Source organism: Dicentrarchus labrax, unplaced genomic scaffold (assembly GCF_905237075.1).
Source record: "Dicentrarchus labrax unplaced genomic scaffold, dlabrax2021, whole genome shotgun sequence".
Lineage (NCBI taxonomy): Eukaryota > Metazoa > Chordata > Actinopteri > Moronidae > Dicentrarchus > Dicentrarchus labrax.
The window spans coordinates 19,745,200-19,770,143 of NW_026136708.1; the positions used below are offsets into that span (position 1 = coordinate 19,745,200).

The window sequence follows — 24,944 nt, forward strand, 5'->3', positions numbered from 1 at the left end:
AACGTCTGAATTTAAAATACAAATAAATGAAACGACTAAAAGCAATATAATCACAATTATAGAACTTTTATGAGGCTGGAAACTAACTGTAAAATAATGAAATAATCAAACTCAGCTAAATATAACATTTGACATAATTACGAAAACATTAAAATAAATCCTATTTTCCACTAAATAAACACCTGTGTAATCTTTATACACAGGCCTTTGTGTGTAGACTTATCCCAGGGCTGTATGCATACTACAGATCGTCACCCCCTCCCTTCCTCCCTCCCGCATCATCATCATAACACGGAAGCAGTAGACAGACAGTGGGGGAGCAGGAGAGGCGCAGACACAGGGAGGGAGGTTAAGGCAGGTAAAAACTGGATTGCAGACAAACAGAGAGACACAGGTAGAGAGGCAGGTGCAGAGAAATAAACGCAACACAAGTAAACAAAGACACAGAGCGAGCATCATGGCGCTGATCCCCTCGCAGGTTCTCCGGGTCGCCATCCTGCTGTCTTATTTCTCCATCCTCTGCCACTACAAAGCGTTAGACATGCCGGCACACCAGACCTACGGAGGCAGCTGGAAGTTTCTGACCTTCATCGATCTGGTAGGATTTCACATTTTCATTTAAACCCCACACAGCCGGTAAGTTAGCTCAATGTGCTGCAGAGTCGGCGCTTCGTGTTGCGATCGCCACATTTAAATGATTATTCAGCGTTTCCGCCTCCCGTGCACTCGCTGTTCCGGTGTTTAATGCATCGTTAACGGGGGGGGAGGGGGGGGCGTACGGTTGCAGTAATAGACGCTAAATGTGCTTTTGAAGCACACACAACGTGGTCGACAGGGTGAACTCACTGTTGTAGTGGCTGAACCGGAACAGGTGTTACGGTGCAGAATGCATTCCTGTCACAAATGCCTCCCCCGCCCCCCGCCCCCTTTCCCGCGGGACCGCGCAGCGCGTACACTGCTGGTTGTAAAAGCTTCCCAGGCAGCTAGAAGAGGCTGCAGCTCCTTTGACATTGGTTTGAGTTGGTTTTATTATCTCATTCAACAAGCTGCGCATGATACACCTCTCAGATTATTCACAAAACAAACAAAAACAAACATTATACAAATATTACAAACTGCATATAAAACAAAGTGCTGTGCACAGTGAAATATGTGGTGCACAAAGGTTGAGTTGCACGTTTAAAAACTTTCCTTTGTCTTATTCTGTGGAAAAAGTTAAGAGTGCAGCAAGGGAGGACTTGCACAGAACAAAAAAGGGATCTGGATTATAAATATTTCTGTCAGATACAGTACAGGCCTGTACAGACGGTGAAAGACGTGTGAAAAAGTGCAATTGTTTCATCTTGGACTTGTGCACGCTCACACAAATCTGCAACAAAAATGAATGGGACATCTACTCCCAGGGTCAACTCTGAATACTCAGAGGCATTGCTGGATGTGACAGCCCCAGTGATTAATTTCAAACAGCAAGAGATTGACTCAGTGGAAGGGATACTCCAAACTAAGAGCAATACAATGTATCTGAAGAAAATGGAGGCAGCTTAGATTTAGAGTTAATGAACATAAAAGTCGGTTGGTGCTTTTTTTTTTCAATTATTCTGTCTCGGGTTTGTCATTCTGTGGCACTGACATGATGATGTGTAATATACCAGCATGTGTTATATTCTTCTAATGTGTTTGTAATTACCTTGTAATTGGCTTCATGTGTGTTCAATTAAGCCCCAGATCATTGACTATGCACCCCTTGAGTAAACCATATATTGGGTGACTCATCACGCGTGACTCACTTTGCACTGAGGTCCAATATGAACCGAAACATTTGCTCTTTCACACTCTCTGCACATTTCTTCACTGTCTGTACATCCTTGTAATATATCAAAAATACATTTTCAGTGTGAATTCCTTTTTGGTTCTCCGTCTGCGAGTTCTCCCTTGTTGCGCTATAAAATTGAAATATGACACAAGATAAACACACTAAAAGTTCAAATAACTTATTAGTGGTTCTGAATAAAGAGAGATTTTATGTATTGCACTTTTAAAAGCAAACTGTTGGTCTTTTGGAAAGTTACATTTATATTTTACTTTCATTTATTAATAGCTAAACAAGAAAAAGTACAGATAAACTGTTTATATGATTTAAGATGAGAGAGTGCAGGTTACTGAGAAATCACTGTGATCTGTTGGTGAAATTGTTGTTGATCATAATATAGAGTTACCTGTACTTATACATGATAGATATACAACAGAATAAAAGTTTGTACACTTAAAAAGAACCAAACTAAATTTAGTTTGAGTAAATGTGGAAAAAAAAACCAAAAATATTAAAGACAAATGGAGCCAGAACATGTGGCATTTAGTTTGACATTCAAAACTGAATTTGTCATTTGAACAATAAAACCTTTTAAATAACTGCATAAGTCACGTTGATGAAAAGTGTTCCTGCAATGAATTATTCATTTTCATAGCAGAGTTATGATTATCACAGAAAAGCGACGTCCATCAGGGAGAACCTGCACCAACATCCCTCGCAGTCTGATCCCATTCACTGTTAATGTCTAATGTCTAACCAGTGAACAAAGTGTGGAAACACTGTGGAGAACAACGTAGAACGATATGACACCTCTGACAGTGCAGGAAGGTTCCCAACAGACCTACCTCATGCACCTGAAGTCACATGATCAGCAGCCAATCTCTGAATGCTGATCATAGTTTCAACTCTCTGCTTTTTATTTCAAAATAAAAGCACAATATTATTTAAGATAACTTCATGCAGGATTAGCAGAACCAAACCAAGAACCAAATTCGCTACATAAGAATGATTAGGATTATTTCAGGGCCCTAAATTGACATAAGCAACGTTTTAGAACATTTTAAGCACAAAAAAATAACAAATGGCGTGATTACAATTTGTATCTCTTTACTACAAAAGCTTCTTTATGCAACAGTTGAGGGGCAGTACAAGCTAAGCTTCATAACCAGTATCATCATGGATTCTGAAGTGAAATTAAATTAAGGACTTTACGCTATAATGACCAGTAAAATTGGAAGAAGACACAAACACACAGCTCCCTGTCCTCCCAAACACATACATGCATTCACAAAGAGGCAGCTCTACTAGAGACTAATTCGGTTAGCCAGTTATTCACAAACATATCATGTCAACTTAAGCAATAACATCGCACAGAGTGAGAGCTATGAACCAGCTATAACAAGCTAACCATCTTGGTTAACTGTTGTAATTTAATGTTGGGTTACTTTTTCTGTCTTTTCTTGTATGTACAGATGCTCAGCTGTGTTTACTGTACATTGGACTAGTGACACTGGACTGGTGTTCAGAGTGTTACGAAAGGATGAGCAAAACTTTCTAGGATATCACAAACTTATTTGATTGGATGCCAATAAGCCAATCACAGGGTACCACATCATCTGAAGTGGACTGCAGTAGAGGCACAGCCCATTATAGTCTATCATCTGATATTGAAATGGACAGAAAAAGTAACACATAATTAAAATTAAATTAAAAATAAGCACAACAATTATACTTACTTATTGCTATTAATAATAACATGTCATATGTTATAATGTATCTAATAAAATATTGATTTATAAAAGGCCTAAAGGGTTAATAAACATCAAAACAACGTATCTTAGCAGTGCTTAAGTTGAGGCCTGTTTAAAGGCAACAGAATTCCCTCTGAGTGATACCTCTGTGTGTGTGTGTGTGTGTGTGTGTGTGTGTGTGTGTGTGTGTGTGTGTGTGTGTGTGTGTGTGTGTGTGTGTGTGTGTGAGAAACAGCTGTGTCATATTTTCCACATTAGACCTCTCCTCCTGGTTAACTGTCCTGTTAATGACCTGTACACATCAGCAGCCAGGAAACACACACTGCTGCAACATCTGGCTCTTTGTGTGTGCGTGTGCGTGTGTGTGTGTGTGTGTGTGTGTGTGTGTGTGTCAGTTTGTGTTGGTGTATGAACATGTGCAACGTGACGCCCTGCAAATAAGTGCTACACTGACACTGAAACACACACACGATTGCTGCGCGATCCATTTCACGAATGCAGGCACTTTGATTGCGCGCGTGTTGAGCCTCGCTGCTAGCTGACTTCTCATAGGAACCCATTTATTCATGTAGCAGGAAAGCTAATTCAGGCACATTATTGCACTCACATCAACATTTCAGTTAATACACACGCACAAACGTGCATGGAGGTAACAGGCAACACACACATCAAGAAGGGTAAGTATTTTTAGACAAAGGGATGATACACAAACGCACACATCAGAGGAGAAATGGCATCCGATAGCTTTAAAGCCAAAATGTCTCCAAGGTCCAGCCGTCCCTGCACACAGTGGGCGACACGCGATACTCCCACTGGGAGATTAGAGAAGAGGAGGAGCGGAGAGGAGGAGAGATGGCTGTGAGCATCCCCTCCATCTTTCTCTGGTAAAGAAGGTCAGATCCATCATTATGAACATATTGATGGGAGTGTTTCATTACAGAGAGAATGCGGTTAAAACAGAGAGCTGGTTTCTCTCTCGCCACAGTTCACTTAGTGCCCTACAGCTCCTTCTGAGTTTTATCTAAATACAATGTGTCTCAGAAGGAAGATCATTTATTATTATTATTAATATTATTCACAGTGGACAGCTCCCAGAGGCAGGCAGTTCGAACATGTAACATGTAGGAGGTGACTGAAAAACAGTGTTGCATTCACAGGCTAAAGATCTGATTATGGTGGTAGGGTAGTTTTCTAATCTATATTACTGCACATTACATTCTACTTTATAGTTAAACCACAGTTTTAATTGTAATTCCACTCAGCTCTTTGGAAGACAGGTTTAACTATAATCAAGAGCAATGATAAGAAGACATATTTAATGGTCATCTTCTTGCTTTTCTCTGAAATATTAAAGTTTCTCAGTGTCCTCGTATCTCACACTGATTAACAAGTAGCTGCTGGTGACGTTTTCCATCCCAGTTCCTTTCCATTTTATTCAAATATGGACAGTGTTACATTATGTTCGGATACTTACAGCAGTGCTGCCTTTCAAATGGAACTGGTGAGGCTGTGTTTTCAATATGGCAAGTCAAGTACAGGATATGTTTGGCATTCAAGTGGTTTAAGTTTGAGAACACTGTTGCTAGGTGACGGGCAATAAAATGGAAATTGCTTTGCTCCCTTTGAAAGACGGCAAATGATTTTGTGTTTATTAGATTTCAGCATTAAGTTCAGGAAGAAGAGTAAACCCCAAAAACAATTAAAAAAACACAAAAAAGTTATGAATACTCCAAATAGTCTGCAAACGTGACCCCAACCGAAGGCACGACTGAACTGATCACACAAAGTTGGATGTTACTTTGATTATAAATCTCACTGTTCTGGTTGCATGAAAAAGTCAAATGTTCACTCAGTTACTCTGCATATAGTGGTGTGTTCTTCATTCTATCACCAAAAAATATCGCAGTATATCACCTTGCTTACAGTATCGCAATGTATTGCAATTTATTGAATCGTGACCCCTGTATCGTGATACGTATCGTATCGTACACAGCCCTAAAACAAGGACCACAAAAACAAAAACACACCGTCGGTCATATTTGCTGGTTCTCCAGCTGGCTGCTCATCTTAGACCTACGCAAGTGTCTCCAGCCCCTTCCCTCTCTTGAGGATGTTAAAATGACTATGAAATTACTGACTGAAGTAGAAGAAGGCGAGGCAGGTTAAGGAAAAGTGGGTGCACCACAAAATGCAAAGATTGTTCTGATTGCAGTGCAGCTTTAATGTCTAGTTGTGCTCTCTCATCATCTCTTCCTCTCCAAACTCCTCTTCTTTCGCTTTCTTGCTCCAAAAAAAAAGTACTGTCTAAGCACTGTCTTTCTCCCCCTCGCTCTATCTCTTTGAAGTGTTTTGTCATGTGAAAACATTGTAAGCCGCATCGTAAGCTCTCTGAACTCTCTGGGCCTCTCCTCTGTAGGTGATCCAGGCGGTGTTTTTCGGAGTGTGTGTCCTGATCGATGTGTCCAGTCTGCTGACTAAGGGAGGCGACAGCAGGGAGCAGGAGCGGCAGTTGAGGAAGCTGATCGGCCTGAGGGACTGGATGATGGCTGTACTGGCCTTCCCCGTCGGAGCGGTGAGGGAGATGGATGCATACAACCAAACAAACACACACTTTAACACACACACACACACACACACACACACACACACACACACACACACACACACACTCAAACATACAATAGCCTGAGGAAGGATCAGCCTGGTTTGCAGGAATCAAAGGCTTGACTAATGCATGTGCAGGATAATCAGCTCTCTCTCCCTTTTTCTTTCTTCCTCTCTCGCCCTTCTTCGGTCTCTCTGAACTGTGGTCCAAATGTTGATTCAGGGGGCTTTTCCTTCCTGATAAGACTCGTCGGCTACTCGACTCATTGGCTTAATAAGCGTGTGGATGTCAAAGTGCTACATTTACACTTAGCAAGTAAAAGAATCCCTTCATATTTTTTACATGAAACAGTCAGGTTTGGACATTACGGAGGAATCCTTGTGTCCTTTCCTGTATCACATGGGTTCAGTGAGCCAAAATCTCCCTCCAAAAGCCTTCATGTTTGAGGGTTTACTTAACAGCAAGAATAAACTATTCAATGGCATCTGCAAGTTATATAAAGGCTTGTTACCAGCAACCACAGATACTGGCTGACAAATGTGGGAGAGAGAACTAGAGCGGAGTGTAAGTGATGAGAAGTGATGCCTTTTCTGTTCAAAAATTCAGAAACGCACCCAAAATACGAGGCATTAACTCTCTCAACTCAACAGGGAGATTTGATGGTGACGGAGATGGAGTGGGCGGGTTGAAAGGCTTTGCGTAACTGTAACAGCGACAGAGATTATTCATAATCAACAGATGTACATTTCTGTTGGAGAAATACTTGAAAATGTATCTACAACAGTTTAGAAATCAGTTGAGAAATCAGTCTAAATAAAAGGTCTACATAGTAGAGCTGTCGATCATATCACATGGTCTTCATCGGCAAAGGGAGTTTGCCTCATTGTGGAATTGTAGATGTTCAAATTTAAATTTATTTCCTCTAAGAATTTAAAGGACTCATCCAAACTAAACAGTTGTGAAAATAATCTCACCACAAGTTCCATTTAATAACCGCTCTGGAGCTTTTGATCATATCACATGATCTTTATCAGCAGATGAAAGTGGTTTAATGTCATTTATCAAGCAAAACAGCCAAACAGCTCATCATTCAAACTTTGCAAATATGATGATTTGCTGCTTTTCCCTGTTTTGTGTCAATGTAGGTTAAATAGTTTTGAGTTTTGGGCAACCTGAAGACGTCACCTAAAGCAATTGAAACAAATAATTGATGATGAAGTCAACTTGTTCTATTTGAAGGTGTTAAATATTGGTAGCAATAACATATCCGGCGCAAGTAGCTCCGGTGTCAACATACTGAGCCGTGTAATCTTAGTTGAATCTTGCTGTGAATAAACAGAACGGAGGAAACGGTGTTGAGTCGTCCTCTGTTGCCTCAGACACTCAGACAGTGACCTCTGTCTGATCCTCAAGCTGTTCTCACAAAGCTGGCAGACTCTGCTCACATGGTTCCTCACACACACACACACACACACACACACACACACACACACACACACACACACACACACACTTTTATTCAAGATTTCAGTTGGCAAGGTGCCCTGTTGCTGCCTCACTGAGGAACTTGTATGGCTGTCTGACCACAAGGTTTCGACACACACGTGTACACACACACACACACACACACACACACACACACACAAAGACTATGCATACGATACGCACACACAGACTCTAATCAACTGCCCTAAGCAACCAGCGTGCCAGCGGGATAGCTGCCACAGCCAAGGCTACAACACACATCCACTCTGTCTGACACACACATACACACCTATAGAAGCAGTCAGCTGGCATGGTGCCGTGTGTGTGAGTTGGGCACAGAGTTCAGTTTACACATAGTACAATGGACATGATTATCACCACAGCTAATGTCTGGAAACCTAGCCTGGCTGATATGGAAAGAGAGTGTGTGCACGCGGCTGAATGTGTGTTGCGCCGCTTATATGTGTGCCCGAGTGTGCAGGTGCATGTTACATGTATATGTGCATGCATGACCATATGGGCCATCTCTTTTTGTGCAGGTCAGCGTGGAAACTAAAGGAAGTCTGTGTGTATATGTGACACACAGGTGTGTGTGTGTGTGTGTGTGTGTGTGTGTGTGTGTGTGTGTGTGTGTGTGTGTGTGTGTGTGTGTGTGTGTGTGTGTGTGTGTGTGTGTTTCCTGCCTCCACCGGCCTGTTGAAAGCAGAGACCTCGCCGATCAGGGTACAATAGGGGGGGTTGGTTCAGATGCCTCGAACTGGAACCCAGATGACGGTCAGGTAATTCCACCCCCGTCCTGCAGAACATGGTCTGGCCCGGGTCCAAACAGTCTGCTGGAGATACATTAGACCGGGAGTTTGTTACCTTATGTTCAGGACATGTGCGACGGGAGGTGGCCGGGACAGCTGGCTCTGGATATTACGGATGCTCAGCTAGAGGCCTACGGTATATATATAGTATGGCAGCTGAGAATTAACAAGACTAAACATCTGTAGCCATGTTAGTGAGCCTGTGAGGCTATAAAACTCTTTACACACCAAAAAATAACAATTTGATGGATGTAAAATGGTCTTGATTGATTGATTGATTGATTGATTGGTTGATTGATTTTATTTATGGATTATAAACTGGTAGGGCACTCAAATGTAAAGTTGTGCCTGGTGTCAGAGGAATGGCCACGTTGTTCATCAGATATATTTTGGCTTTTACTCCAGCTCATCTTTACTTTTAGCTCACTGGTGACATTACATTAAATGTAAGCACAATAACATGCTAACATGAGGGATGTAACTCACGATCCTATACAATTCATGATACTGGGTTCACAATATGATTTCCAAAACAAAATGAGATTAAAGAAGAAATAATGACCGAAAGAGATTCACTACCAATCTACCAAATATATTTTTTCATATATTTTCTTTGTCAAATTAAAGAATCCTTTTTATTTCTGAAGTAGGGTAGAAAACTGTGCAAAACAATGCATATTCCCTTTTCTTTGTAAAAGTGAAACTGAAAATATAACTCTGCCATCTACGGAGAACAGTCCAACAGCCTTATATTTCTTGCCAGTGTCGTGTCTGTTATCGTCTCATCTTTCACATTTTCTGACTTAGGGAAGCCAAAAAGCTGCCACACCTCCGCCCCTGTAAACAGGTGATGCATCCTCAGTTTCACAGCTGCCTCATGTCTTTGCGCCCTAATACAGTGACGTACAAGGTAGTCAAAAGTAGAAAGCGCCACCTGCTGTTAAAAAAAGAGTATTGCCATTTATTTTTAATCTCACCCATTTTAATCTTCACACATTTGTATTGCGATTTAACTGTCTCACGATATATCGTTGCATTCCTAGTAAAGCATGTAATGTTTACCCTGTTGCCATGTTAACATGACATTGTGTCATGAATTCAAGTGTGGGACAAGTAGCAGTTCTAAAGTAGAAGCTCCGGTTTGTGTGGATTATCTGCCTCTGTTGTTTTAGTCCTGTGAGCTGCTGTAACCGTCTCACCTCACAAGATTTTACCAGCCAGGCAGGGAAACTGTTGTGGCAACCTTCTTGTTATCAACTTGTCTGTTTAACCATTGAACTCCCACCACTGTGTAGAAAGGATCCCAGCACAGTATCATTTACTGTTCCAAATAAAACACTGTATGTAAGGCTTCATTAGGAAAAAGTTCTAATTCTTTAAATTGTACTGAAGCAGTATGTTCTGCTCATTGTGTTTTTAATGCAACATGACAAAAATACTTTTTATTAAGGTTTTATAAAGTAGTCAACCACACTCCCCTGATACAGCGAGGCATTCATATGTGTTTGTAACTGCAGTGCTAACTTTGTGTTTTCTCTCTTTCTCTCTGTAGTTTGTGGTGTTTACGTTCTGGACTCTCTACCTGTACGACAGAGACCTGGTCTACCCCAGACTACTGGACAACTTCATCCCTCAGTGGCTCAACCACGGCATGGTGAGTCTTATGTTCTCTAACGATACTGTTTTTAATAATTGGTCAGTGAACGTGAAATAGCTGACTGAAGATGGTTACAACAGAGACTTTGCCTTTTGGCGTTACTACTTAATTGACTCATTATAATTGGGTCAGTTACACTGCTTCAGGCTCAGCTCACTCTCTACCACTGTAATCCAGTGCAATGCAAAATACACTGCACTAGTGTGTTCTTAGGGACCAGAGCTCTAGATTAACCAGTTGCCAATGTAAGCTGCAACCAATGAGCTGAAAGAAAGAATTTGATAGCAAAATATAATAATTAAGTTTAATTTAACCGCCTCATGGAGATTAAAATCTCTTTTTACATGAACGTCCAAACCAAGATTCAGACAGCACATGTAACATTTAATAATGAAATAGACATAATACATTATAAAATAATAACAGCAGTCAATATGTCATTACAAAGATAATTAAAACAGTTACTTGCATCAAAAACCCTTAGATTAACAAACTGGGACTACATCAGACACAGTGGAGAGATTTTACCCAGTTTTGCAAAACCATACCTGCTCCAAACCTTTAAAGCTCAGTACAACAACTGAGTTTGACATTATGAGCAATTATTTCTAAATGAATGAAGTGAAACGAGTGCTTTATGCTTTACGCGTTAACGTCCTATCACTGAGTAGGAAAAAAACATTCCTGTCAGCCTCCGTGATTCCGAGTTGGAGAAATCAGGAATTTCTGACACTGACGATGCGAAAGGAACTGCAGGGATGTCAATAAACAGGACTGCTGCAAATGCACCACCAGGCAATTACGTCAAAATGAAATCAGACATTACAGTCTATTTTGTTTGTTTGGAGCTAGTTTCACTTTCATGAAATTGAACAAATACAGTAATTATAATTTGAAAAAACTCAAAAAGATCTCGTATCTCCTCCTCTGATCTGGGTTTGCTTCAGGACGCTCACGGGGAGCTGGAGCTGGCTAGCCTGCTGTGGGATAAGTGGTACTAAATGGATTGATTGATGGATATTGGAATTCTACAGGACAGGATATGTAAAATAAGTCTTACTTGAATCATTACTCATATTAGTGTACCATAAACTCCATAAAGTACTTGATAAATCATTTCAGTGGTCAAAGCTGGTGCTGGTGAACCTCTGAATTTGAATAGAGTCAGCGGCGGGTCGCTGGCTTTGATTTGCCATCTAGAGGAAATGGTTTTAATCTAATGTTTAGACAGCGACTAACACGCTGCACACATGTCAACTGACTGATAACACCGTCAGCCGCGTGTGTGTTTAAATCAGTCTGTGAGATAATCAGAAAATGTTCCAGCACTTCATTTGGAATATGCAAAACCTCCTCATGAAGCTTTTCTTCCGCCACACGCCGTCCGCAGAGTGCGAGGTGAGGTGGCGTGCGTTTAAAAAAAAAAAGATCATTCCCATAACACTGCTCGAAGTGAAAGAGACTAAGACAGCGTGTCTCTGTTTGTGTCTCGTCCCGTACTCTCCAGAAGGTGATGTAATAGCTGAGTGGTTGCTATGGCGGCGTCGCCAAGGAACAAAACAACCAGAACACCACCAACGGCTGTGTGTGTGTGTGTGTGTGTGTGTGTGTGTGTGTGTGTGTGTGTGTGTGTGTGTGTGTGTGTGTGTGTGTGTGTGTGTGTGTGTGTGTGTGTGTGTGTGTGTGTGTGGCGAGAGGGAAACAGAAAACGTGAGGAAGTTTGTGCACGCGTGTGTCTTTTTGAAACAGTGTGTGTGTGTGTGCGTGTGTGTGTGTGTGCGCGTGTGTGCGTGTGTGTGAGTCCAGTCTTGTTGTAAATATTTTGCGGTATTCCATGGTATCGCTGTTGTTTGTCTCTACTGGCTGCCACGGCAACCGTGTCACCATTCCCATCGGAGGAGGGAGGGGTCGAGTGATGAAGGGCCAGGGAGAGAAAAAGATGTAGTGTTTTAATAAATCTGTTCAACAGTCACGCCAATAAAGTAATTGAAAGTGAGCGAGTGGTTTTATGGACTTTGCAGACTGATTTATTATTATCTACAATACCGATACTTAAGCTCTTTATTTAATTACCACACACAAATAGAAGTGTAGAACTGTAGTCATTGGCTTAAAGTTGGCAATATTTTGCCCTGTGTGTGCTTGGATGGACAGGCCATGGCAGAGAGCTTAACATCTTACTGCGAGACTTCGGAAATGATATTGGACAACAAGTTCAACTGTGATTACAAATCTGAAAGACGGAGTTAGACCGAACATATATTGTAAAAGTGAATTAATATAGTGGCAAAGAAACTGGATAAAAACAATGATAGATGTCCTTCATGTCAGGGAGATACAGTTGCCACCAGTGTAAGGTAACCATTAAAGCACAAAGAGTTAAATATACAACAGTCAGTGTTAGTTTAACTGTAAATCAGTAGCTACCAGGAATGTTGTATTAGCAACACGTTAGCCTCAGACAGCTACTGCGATGGCTCGCTTGGTTATCAGCAAGATGATCTCAGAAAAACGAAAGAAATCAACGAAACCTGCAGATAATGTTCCTCCACGGTTGTTTGGGGAGTAGATAAAGTTACTAGTTACTTGGTATAGTATGATGTAACAGTGTCAGTTTCCATGGAACAAACAGGATAGGGCATGACTGAATACATTTGTTATGGCCAAAAATCATCTTTTTACATATTTGGCAATTCCTGTAACAACATTCACATTTTACATTATTAAACAATATATAATATCCCAAGACGTATGTAGATATAAAAGGCTCAATCCAGGTAACGAAACACAACGGTTCCTATATTCAGGTTGTTATACATTAATAAAAACATACCTATGAAGATTAGATTCCATTTCTGACTATAGATCCTCCTAAATGTGACACACTGGACCTTTTAAAGCTAAAGCCCTTTTAACTAAGGGAAAAAAAAACAGGTCTGCTGACATCATGTTGCTTTCTCCAATAAATAATGTGATTCAGGGGGTGGGGTCCCCTTCTGTTCAGTGTTGGTTACTAAGAGAACAACACTAATCAAAACAAGACCTGGACTGTAACCTGTTCTTTTTTTGTTTTGTTACAACCCTCAGAGAGGATCACTGTCTGTGAATGTAATCCAAAACAGTGTCCAACCAAGTATAGCAAAACCAGGATGTGCTTGTGTGTGTGTGTGTGTGTGTGTGTGTGTGTGTGTGTGTGTGTGTGTGTGTGTGTGTGTGTGTGTGTGTGTGTGTGTGTGTGTGTGTATGTGTGTGTGTGTGTGTGCGCGCGTGTATATGTGTGTGTGTTTGCGCGCGTGTATGTATGTGTGTGTGTGTGCGCGCGTGTATGTATGTGTGTGTGTGTGTGTGTGTGTGTGTATGTGTTATCCGTAACTCTTGCAGTTCCAGTTCATAAAGGCAAACCCACCCAGACACTCACAGTCAGGTTTCTCCACGCAACAAAGGATTATAGTCTCACACTGAGTCTGACGCCATTGACCTGTGACACACACACACGCACGCACGCACGCACGCACGCACGCACGCACGCACGCACGCACGCACGCACGCACACACACACACACACAGACAGTGCACTCACACTCTTTCTCTCTGTGGTCTTGTTATGAAAGTCCTTCTGGCCGAGGATCAGCTGTTTGTTAACATCTGGTGAATCATTGTCGGGTTTGGGTCCACACACACACACACACACACACACACACACACACACACACACACACACACACAGACACACACACAGACACACACACACACTCGGATCGGCACTTAGCCTTCATCACTTGTATTCTCTCCTCTTGCATTATTATCGCTGTGTGCGTGTATGTGTGTTTGCGTCTGATTCATTTGTTGATGTGACAGCTCGCATTATTTTTACCTTTCAGACATTTAGTGACTCATACAAATTGATGCAACAGTATAATTATCATTAATCTTCCAAACAACCAATAGTAAATAAATACAATCCCCATGGTGCTTTCTAATGTTTAACCGTCAACTGTTGTTGTGGAAGTTTTCATGATAACTGCAGGAACTCATTTCCAGCAGTCGAGCCTGACAGACAATATTAAGGACAAGAACATTTTACATGCACTCTAGTAAAGCGATTCTCAACCTTTTTTGGAGTCCAGGACCCCCCAAATCATTAGTGTATAATAACCCAAAAATAAGAATTCTTGTGTTTTTCTTACCTTAGATATCTACAGAGGGAACGGGTCCTGTTCTAAGAAGTCTGCCATTGTTTCTACAGTAGCCCAGAACGGACAAACCAAACAGTGTCTCTAGATAGGGCCTGTCACAATATTAAGGGGTTATTCATCGGTTGTGATCTCGCAACCTCACTGCTAAATGCCACTAAATCGTACACACTGGTTCCTTTTTAAAGTGCAGATTTCTTTCAAAACATTACAGTGCTGAAAAAAAGACAATTTGTAAAAGAAACAATATCAATACTTTTGGATTAAAGAGATCAGATAATAATTATATTATAATATTGGAACTCTCTCTTTGCTGAATGCTGACATTAAATGGCTTTAGTGGTGCTGTAGGGATTGGCCGGTTCAAATTCAGACACAATTTCACAGAGTGTGTTTTTGATAGAAAGTAGAGCAGGATTGTCCCTTGGTGACATGATAAGCTCCTTAAGTTAGAAAACTGTTGAGAAAAATGTCAACAGGAGACTTTTCATTTGGTTTTCAGGGTTCAAGCGGAGTTCAGCATGAAAACCTTTATCTGTGCAGGGACTCGGGATTGAGCCACAAGCTCTGCATCAGCTGCTGCACTTTGACCTGTTAAACTCTGAAGCACCCACCACTGGATTCGTTTTTATAATCTTGTGTTATGAGGCCAAACATTTTTTCAGAACCCACAGAAGTTTATTTTATATTTCTCCGAGGATACAGAAGTTTCCAAAGATACCAAATCTGATTTAATAGAATATTCCCATTGGATGTCATTGTGCAGCTATAAAAATAAGGTGTAATTGGGCTTTAATATCACTTAGCGAGTAGATACAGAGATTGTTATACATCTGGACAAAAGTTTTTTTCTAAATGTGAATTAACTTTAGAGTGAATTTAGGGGGGAAATTAAGCTGGACACTCACACACGACACTAGCGATTATTTTCTCCATCAGTTAATCTGTTGGTCAATTTTTTCGATTAATAGTTATGTTTATGTAATGCCAGAAAATAGTGAAAAATGCATAACATCATCCCTGGATCATAGGAGACGTCATCAGATGTCTTATTTGGTCCAAAGATATTCAGTTTACAATAATATAAAACAAAGAAAAGCAGCAAATAAGCTCATTGGAGAAGGTAGGCGTTCACATTGTTTTACACAGCCAAACATCGAAAAGGAGCATATCACCAATTTCAGAGTGTCTGAAGACTTCTTCCTTCAGACTTATCTCAGAGCTCATCAGGAACTCCAACCCTCTCAGTTATATACTTCAGTCTCTCCTTGATTTCTTTGTTAATTCAAGAAGTATTGACAGAAACCCTCGGGATAAGTGGGAATTTATTACATGAGATGAACCATTTTGAACTCTTACAAACTCCTCTTTGTCTTGGTTTGCACCACCCAGGGTGAATTTGCATCTCTTAGCACCCTTTGCATTGACTTTACTTGCAGTATGCCCTAAACTCCAACTCGCTTCCTGTTCAGTCTGAACATACCTTTGGAGTTGGTTTTGTATGTTGGTTTTTATAGTTGAGGAGGTTAACATAGCTCAGTACTTTCCAACAGCAGCACCTTTTTTGCTGTCTTTATATTTATTACTCTATATAATAGCACCTAACATAAAGAGACAAAGTCCTGCCTCCGAGCTAGCCTATATAACTGTATTTTCTTTTGGAAAAAACAGAAACATATTTCTGGGTTTATCGTCTCAGTATCTAGAGCTCAGCAGCAGAGTAAAATCTGAGCATCTCATCATTTTAACCAATATAAAACTCAGATTATAACAGCAAATCCCATGAGCCTTAGCCACAGGAACAAGCCCTGACAAAACCCCATTTTACCTCAGTCAGCTGTTTCTATTGGTTCCCATAGCTGCAAAGTTATCACCTTTTTAGCGAAATTTGCCTCCTGCCACCTTTTTCATCCCATTGGAGTTTGCAGACCCGTGTCCTTGTTCTACGGTTCAACTTTAATGCCATGCTCAAAAGCAAAACAACCGCATGTAATGATGCAGAGGACAATGTTTCCCCAGGTATTTTATTCCGTTTGATTTTTGTGTACAACCCGCAGCTTTCAGATCACGTCCTCTACATCTATTTCTAATGTTTGACCCCGTGGACCTGCCCTCAGACATGTGACCCCACCCACCCCCAGCTGTGAAACCCTGCGTGAAATAGATTGTCCCGGTTTTAGCCCCAGACCACAGGATCGAACCACCGCTGTTTGCCAAAGTGGGGGGATTTTCCACCGAGGCAGAAAGCTGGCTGCTCGAGCGAAACCGCAAACCTCGGGGGTGAGACAGACAGAGAGAGACAGAGAGAGAGAGAGAGAGAAGAGAGAGAGGACAACAAAGAGAGAGTCCTAGAAACAAAAATAGAGAGAGAGGGACAGCAAGAATAAAGGGAGTATTATTTACGAGCGGCGAGTCCTCTCAACAGAGACTAAACTTAAACACGACCAAGAGACTGGAATTCCACTGAGGCACCCTGGGTAAAAGTGCAGCGTCAGGGTGTGTGTGTGTGTGTGTGTGTGTGTGTGTGTGTGTGTGTGTGTGTGTGTGTGTGTGTGTGTGTGTGTGTGTGTGTGTGTGTGTGTGTGTGTGTGTGTGTGTGTGTGTGTGTGTGTGTGTGTGCGTGCGTGTGTGTGCGTGCGTGCGTGTACAGTATAATGATGGGAGAGAAACCTAGAATTTAAGACCCCAGGAGAGAGCGAGAGAGAGAGAGAGAGAACTATTCTGTCCTCCTTGGAGATGTTGTTACTCTTGTTAGTTTGCACATACTTGGCATCTTCAGTCTGACCTTTTCAAATCCTCAGAGGGAAGCCGGAGAAGCTGATTGGTCAAAGTAAGTACAGTACAGTACTGTACAGTGTACAAAGCACTCTGCTGTATCAAGTAGACAAAAGGTTCTTTCCTGTTAAATCCACCTTGAATATCTGAGAATTGGGAAACTGAATGTCTTAAAACTTGGTGACTGGGATGCCACAACAAACATTAGGTGATGCATATTGTTTAGCTATGAAACACATACATGACATTAACAATGAAACACTTTTTACTTTACTTTTCAGCCTCAAATACCCAAATTTCCCCACAATTTATAGAGGAGGTGCTCTCTGGAAATGATCACAATTTATAAACTATAATATTAAATAAAGGTCCAGTGTGTGATATTTAGGTGTATAATCACCTGGAAATAAGAATTGTTGTGTTTTTGTTACCTTAGAATGAGCCTTTATATCTACAGATGCCGCAGGTCACCTTCCATGCAGTCCGCCATGTTGAACTGCCATGTTTCTACAGTAGCCCAGAAGGAACAAACCAGAACCAAACATTTACGCGCTGCAACCCGAGTAGCTGCTGTTCTAAGCCTTCTGTCCTCAATGCCTCCTAAAATGGATTTATAGTTGTGCATTGATGGGTTATGCATGTATAGCTGCCACAGCTGACCTCATAAATGTAACATTGAGGCTACAGAGGCACCTCGTGTGATTGGCTGCTTGTGATACCTCCTTCAGCTCCATGTCGTTGGTGGAGATTGTTCATAGTGACGACAACATAATAGATTCAGTGATCGTCTCCTTCCTAATCAAAGTGAACCTTCCCATCATCATTCTGTATCACAGAGTGAATGAAACGATGTTAAATCACAATATGACCTGATGAAGAACCGTAGAGCTGTGTACTGTTGCAGAGGTGATTCAACGGGGACAAATCTGTTTTAGGGTTACTGTATAAATCAGACCTTATGCTGTTTGTATTTATACAGCTAGTATTAATGCCTTGTATAAATAAACACAGTATAAATTCAGCTTTAAAGAATTTCTTAAAATGGATCATGAACTAAGGTTTTCGTGACCTTAGGAAATGAAAATGCCCAAACATTACTGACTGAGGAATCTGGGTTTCTGGGGGCTTCCTAGTAAAAACTAGACCTTAGTAGACTATTTCAAATCTGAAGGAGAGGTTGTTTTTTTTTTTTGCCACAGAGAATCAGTTGCGATTGAAACCCAACCTGTCTTAACACTGCAGCAGCGTTTACACCTTCTGCAGCCCAGCAGCATCAAACCAAACACTTTTCCATCATTTCTAACCATCAGTCTGGGAATAATTAACAGATGGAAGAATCCCAGTTGTTGTTTTTCTCATCTCAGCATAACGAGGCCAACCGGCCTGACTGCTGGAGACAAAAGAGCTCAGCAGTCTGACTTCGCCCAGGGTGACACACACACACACACACACACACACACACACACACACACACACACACACACACACACACACACACACAACGGACACACACACACACACACACACACACACACACGCACACACACACACGCACACAGACGGACACACACACACACACACACACACACACACACACACACACACACACACACACACACACACACACACACACACACACACACACACACACACACACACACACACACACACACACACATACTGATCTACAGCTGTGCTCCTGAGAGTGCAAATGAGGTAAGAGGTCTCAACTCTGCTGAGACAATTACGCCTGTTGTACGGTGTGTGTGTGTGTGTGTGTGTGTGTGTGTGTGTGTTTTCATTCTGTACGTGAGTGCCCCCTAGTGGACGAAGAGTGCAGTTCACGTGACAGCAGACTAGCTGAGTATACATTAGCAACACCACAGCTTGAGGATATTGATTTATTGATGCCATGACCTCCATTACATGTGTTTGTGTGTTTAGATGGATTACACAGGTATCCACACACACACACACACACACACACACACACACACATTGTATGTAGGTGAATTCATTATTAAAAGAGAACAAACTGAGATGCAGTATTGGGGTTAAATGCCAAAGTAATCACATTTTTTTGTACTTCTTTTTTGTTTATTTATCTGCCATATTATTATATAACAGGACAGATATGAGACATTCCAGCACAGATATTTGCTTTTAATGAAACAGTACTCCTGTGGGCCACTAGATGGTTATAAAAAAATCTTGGGCTCCTTAGAGATCGATTAAAAAAAACAACAATTTTTTCACCACAAGATATTACAGTGTTTAGCCGGTTTCTCTTCTTTTAATGTGCGTCTTGGTGGCTGTAGACATTTTTGTTAAAAACATACAAAGGCTTAAAAAGAGGTACATTTCTGCAAGTATTCAGATAATGTACTTAAAGTAAAAGTACTAATACCATTCTGTGAAAATACTCCACTACAAGTAAAAGTCCTGCATTCAAAACTTAAATCTCTATTTTTCGTGAGCGCAGACAAACAGCCCTGTTGATCCAACTAAACCAGGAGGGAACACTTCATCCTTCACTTTATCACAAACATTCACATTCAAAATCACCAAATGATGGAGATACGTGGTTTTCACTGGACAGGAATGGTAGGAAAAAAATTTAATTATATATTCTATATGTAATAATTGTAATCTGAGTAGAAGCTGTCAAAATAGTTTCTAGTAGTAAATCTAAAATCCAGATTATTTTTATTTTTATTTTTGTGAACTATTGTCTGTTTTATATTTTTAAAATTTGTAGCCCCACCAAACACAAAATGTAACATTCATTCCCCCATCTCTTTCCCTTTGTCTCTGTTCATCTCTCTCAGCACACCACCGTTCTTCCGTTCATCATCATCGAGATGCGGACCACCCACCATCGGTATCCCAGCAGGTCGTGGGGTCTGGCGGCAGTGTGTTGCTTTGGCGTGGGATACATCCTCTGGTACATAATCTTTGCTCTTTCCAACACTCAATAAACACACGTCCAGTTTATATATAGGATAATTAAAGAGTGGTTAACGTTGGCTAGATTAGGCCTAGTTTAGTTTGTGTTTAGAATCTTTAAAAGGCTGATAAAGTTCAGTTAGGCTAATTCAGACCAGCTTTTATTGTAGTATAATTTCATTTCAGCCTTGGTTAATTGAGTGTATGTGATGTTTTATCTCAGTTTAGTTCGGTTTTGGTTTAGTTTAAGTTTGAGGTCCTGCTTATTTTTATTTCTTTGCTAGTTTAGACTTAATTTAGTTGAAGTCTGTTTAAAATTATTTCTGTCCTGTTGAGTTTAACATAAAGTTAAAGAGTAAAAAAGTTTATTCTTTACAACTAACTGTTGTCCCTTAAGGTTGTCAAGATACCAGAATTTTAAACTTTGGAACAATACCAGTATTAAAAAAAAGTATAAAAAAAGATACTCTATACCTCTTTTGATCAACTGAAAAAAAGAGATCTTTTTTGCGTAGCTTTGGTTCTTTCAATGCTATTGAACGTATAATTAACAGAGATCGTATCGTTTTAAACACGTGGTATCGGAAAAGTATTGAAGTATCAATACTTTTGACAACCTCAGTCATCCCAAATAAAACATGTCCAGAATGTGCTTTACATTAACTAAAACTCTCTGCCCACTCAGGACGTGTTGGGTGCACCAGGTGACAGGCGTGTGGGTGTACCCGGTGCTGGAGCGCATCACTCCGCTGGCTCGAGTCATCTTTTTCAGCGCAATGACCGCGGTGATTTGTGTTTTCTACACGCTCGGAGAAATCCTCAACAGCTACATCTGGGACCAGCCGCACACAGGTACGCAACGCACACTGTGTTCATCCGTCCAATGTAACAGCACAGGTTAGAAGGTCGATAATGTTGATTATTTTTAACTTGGATCTTACTTTTTTAGACTGTTAGCACTATGTTTTTACAATCTCTACAGTATGTCTCTCCAAATCATATATGTAGATGGCTAAAGCTCATTGAAAAGCTGTTAATCTTTTTTTTTTGGATTGTAAAAAATAAAATAAAAAACATGCAGTTAAAGTGATTCTATGGCCAGCGTTTGACTAAAATCAGTCTGCAAGTAAAGATTTGAAAGCATGCAGGAACCGATTTGTATGAGCAGAATAAAGAGAGGAAATATGTTGATTTGAGTGATAAATATATACTTCTTTATTTGTATTTCTAAATGAAATCGGTGTGGTCGAATGTCTTCAGATAAAATACTTAACTCTGATAAAGATATGATATCCTAAAGGTGTTGTCCACTCTCATTCTTAATAGCTCAGAAACGGCCATAATGTGTGGGCAGACTTCAAACAGACGTGCTCAAAGTCAGGATTTGTGCTAAACACATTGTTCTTCCGAATGTCTGAAGTCACATGTTAACTTTCAGACCAAAGGAACCTCTTTTGCTCTCACTCTAAAGTTTGGCTGTTAATAAACGATTCTTAAACTTGTCGGTCAGTCCGAGAAGTGATAAAAAGCAAGAAAGAGACGAGCAGAAACAGACGAAGCATCTGCCGACCAGCCGCCTCCCTCTTTCCCAGTCACACACACTCCCCCATCCATCTGCTCAGCAGGTCGGCAGGTATCACTCCACCCACACCAGAGAGAGAAAATCTGCGTGTGACTTTCTAGACATGAAGTCTGCAGCCTTCGTCTCTAGTTACACTTAAAATACCTCCCACGCACACACATGCACGCACACACGCAGCTTTACAGTCTGCTGACTTTACAAAGTTCATTCTCCTTTCTTTTTTTTCTTTGTCTTTTCCTTTCAGTAAAGGTCAAAGGTGAGTAATCTTCTCTCGGCGGTGCGGGCGCGGATATCGGCCTCAGTCGGACAGAAGAGGACGAGTCGTTCCCCCGCCCACCCGGGTCAGCACAAGAACAGAAAACAACCGACCTCACCGGGAGTGGAAAAGACCATTACCTTTGAACTGTACCCATAACAATAACATACACGACAGAAAATCAGTTAAATGTGAATAGAGAAAAAAGGTGGCGAATGAAGGTAAAACTTAAAACTCATCTTTTTTTGTTTTCTGATTTTTCACGAGCAACCGTGTTGCATCTGGCTTTTGTTATGTGGACTAAACGCACAAACATACATCTACACAACGTAAAACACTTAACACTGCACACATACACACACACACACACACACGCACACAGGAACAGAAACAGTCTCAGTATTATGCTTTTCCGGTATAAACTATGTCTCAAAGTGAATTAATTCCTACATACCTTACTGCGCAACTACTGAACATCATGTGTTAAACATCATTATTCATCTTGAGTCACACTACATGTATGGAAGAAACTTGATGTTGGTATAAAATCAATAAAGTTTGACTTGAAAATATTTTCTGTCCGTCCGTCCAGACGTTTCACCCCCCCCAAAAAAAACAAAACACAGCCACATAGCGAAAATGACCCAAATATAGCAATGAATTATGGTCCACACGTGGTCCAGATCTGGTAGCCACATATGGCTCATGACATAGACGTATATCCGCCAACTGTATGACCATAACTGACCCTGGGTTGGACCAGAGAAGTTTAAACACCGGTTCCAGATGTCTGCTTAAACTAAACCTTAATCAAGCCACTTCCTTGATCCACCCGTATCCCTCTCCTCCTGTCAGCACTGCATGTGTAGTAATGTGTAGATAAACAGATGAGAAAATTCAGCCCAGTACACTTGTGAACCATTGCCAAAAACAACAACAACAACAAAAAAGAGAAAACAGAGCTGAAACTTTTGGCTGTCATGGGCTACCAGATCTGGACCGTAAATCATTGCTGTATTTGGGCTGAGTGTGAGGGGTCTGTGCGGACCGTTACTGGGCCAGACCAATTTAGAGGATCCTACCTGAAGCGGGGCCTTATCGGCTCCGTGTCAGCTCTGCCCCCAGCATATGTGTGAAATTTTAATTGGACACGGCGGGCCCCCACAGGACCTGCTAGAGCGTCTCTGGTAAGACGAGCAACACGCCACATCTTCACGGGTTTGACACAGGTTGCAAGTTGTTGCTGCTGCCTCATTAGTTTTGATGAAACAAGTGCGAACAAGCGATTCTCAACATTTGTACGAAAGCATCACGCGACGCTCACATGAGATCACAGTCTGACATAAAAATACCAGAGCTGAAAATGATTCAACTTCCAAAAGACTGTTGACTGACTTTCACCAGTCAGCAGAGGTTTTACTGACGGACCAATCAATTAGCTGTTTCATGTTAAAGTGAATGACAGTTTCGTCATTAGATCATAAACATATGTGATGAAGACTGAGCGTGATTCTTGCAATGTTTGAGTTGTACCCACATGGTTGAACGCACTTATTGTAAGTCACATTGGATAAAAGCATCAGCTAGATTGGAAAGTGATGGATGAGTTGAAAAAGTCAAATCAGCAAACAACGGATCAGATAACTGTTGGAGAGATGGAAAGGAAGACAGCCAGGCATGCCGTTTGGAAAGATGGAAATAAAAGAGGAAGGAAAATGGGAAAAAATGCGTAGCAGAAAATGTATATGAATCATTAAATCAATAAAAATAGAAATAAATTGCAATAAAATGATACCAAAAGCCACTAAAAGAAGGACAGGAGGAGGAATAAAGAATGTAGAAAGATAAAAAGGTAGGATAAAAGGGCTGAAGGAAGGCAAGAAGCAGAAAGTAACATAACAATATGAAAGAAATATGGAGGAAAGAAAGGGAAGGCATGTATTGACAGATACACAGGTGAGTGTCCCTACTGGAAAAACCGACAGCATTCGTTGTTCGTTCAAACGCTTGAAAAGAGAATCGATTTTCTGAGCAGCGGCTGTTGCGATTATGATGGTTGGAGGTATAAAGTGTGTGACTTCAGCACCCCAGGATGTAGTTTGCTTCCAGCAGGCGACATCAATTTGTTGTAACCACAAAGGAGGTTTTCCTCAGCGTTAACTAACTAGCTTTAGTTGCGTCAACTCAATCAGACCTTCACCAAAGTCAAAGTCAATTTTATTTGATTCAAACAGCCCAGTATTACAAAGAGAAAATGTGCCTCCAAGGGCTTCACAAGCTGTTCCTTTTATTAGTGATGGATTGTTCGGGAACGTATGTATGAGCCGGCTCCCGTCTGAGAGACGATTTCTTTGCTGATCCTATAACATGTTTGTTAAAAACAATGCAGAAATATTTTGGTAATAAGACCCAAGGACGTTGTGCCGGTCGCCAACATACAAAACATTGTTCAATATAAATAAAATGTTCAAAATAGAATTAAGGCATTCTAGAAATGATTGGTTTAGTATAGATACATCAAATCATCCAAATGATATATGTGCATACGTACCAATCGTAGGTCAAAACATTGATAAATGTGGCTGAATTATGAATTATGATATAAAAGCCAAATGATCCAGCTCACTAAAAAGAGCTGGAATTCCCATCCTCTATCATTGGATCCTAGAGTCAGATAGGGAAAACCTCCCCCAAAAAATGGGAGAAACTTCAGGAGGGATCCCTCTCCTAGGACGGACAGACATGTGATAGATGTGTGTACAGAATAGACCGACAATTACAGTACAGACAATCTGTATGACAAAATGAAAGATTTTAAACATACGATCAAAGTGACAGATCAGGAAAAGTTCACTTAGGTCGTTTTGATGACAAACAACATATTTTGTCTTTCAAATAGAAGGAGTTTGAAACACTGGGACTGCGTGCAGACAGACAGACGGACAGACGGAGGCAGGCCGACAGCGAAGAGACAGAAACAGACAGTGTTATTATCAGAGTCTGTTCTAAAGATATTCTGTGTCACTGACTCAAGACTGAGGCTGCACTTCAGAGCGTTGATGAGTGTGTGTTTCA

The 24,944-nt window shown here is 40.9% G+C and overlaps 1 protein-coding gene across 2 annotated transcripts; it reads left to right on the forward strand.

Moving 5' to 3' along the window:
- The first annotated feature begins 281 nt into the window (after positions 1-281).
- On the forward strand, positions 282-22,441 carry aig1 (androgen-induced 1 (H. sapiens)). 2 transcript variants are annotated; one of them, XR_007885575.1, is made up of 6 exons: positions 282-598; positions 5,978-6,133; positions 10,013-10,114; positions 19,568-19,689; positions 19,914-20,029; positions 20,717-20,735. XR_007885575.1 is itself a non-coding variant. In XM_051408432.1 (6 exons), the coding sequence occupies exons 1-6, from the start codon at positions 458-460 to the stop codon at positions 21,875-21,877; spliced, it is 702 nt and encodes a 233-aa protein (XP_051264392.1). In that variant the 5' UTR covers positions 282-457; the 3' UTR covers positions 21,878-22,441. The 2 variants fall into 2 exon arrangements, 1 of the variants encoding a protein (XP_051264392.1); XM_051408432.1 differs by lacking the exon at positions 19,568-19,689 and adding an exon at positions 21,858-22,441 and having other exon boundaries at positions 20,717-20,883.
- The last annotated feature ends 2,503 nt before the right edge of the window (positions 22,442-24,944 follow it).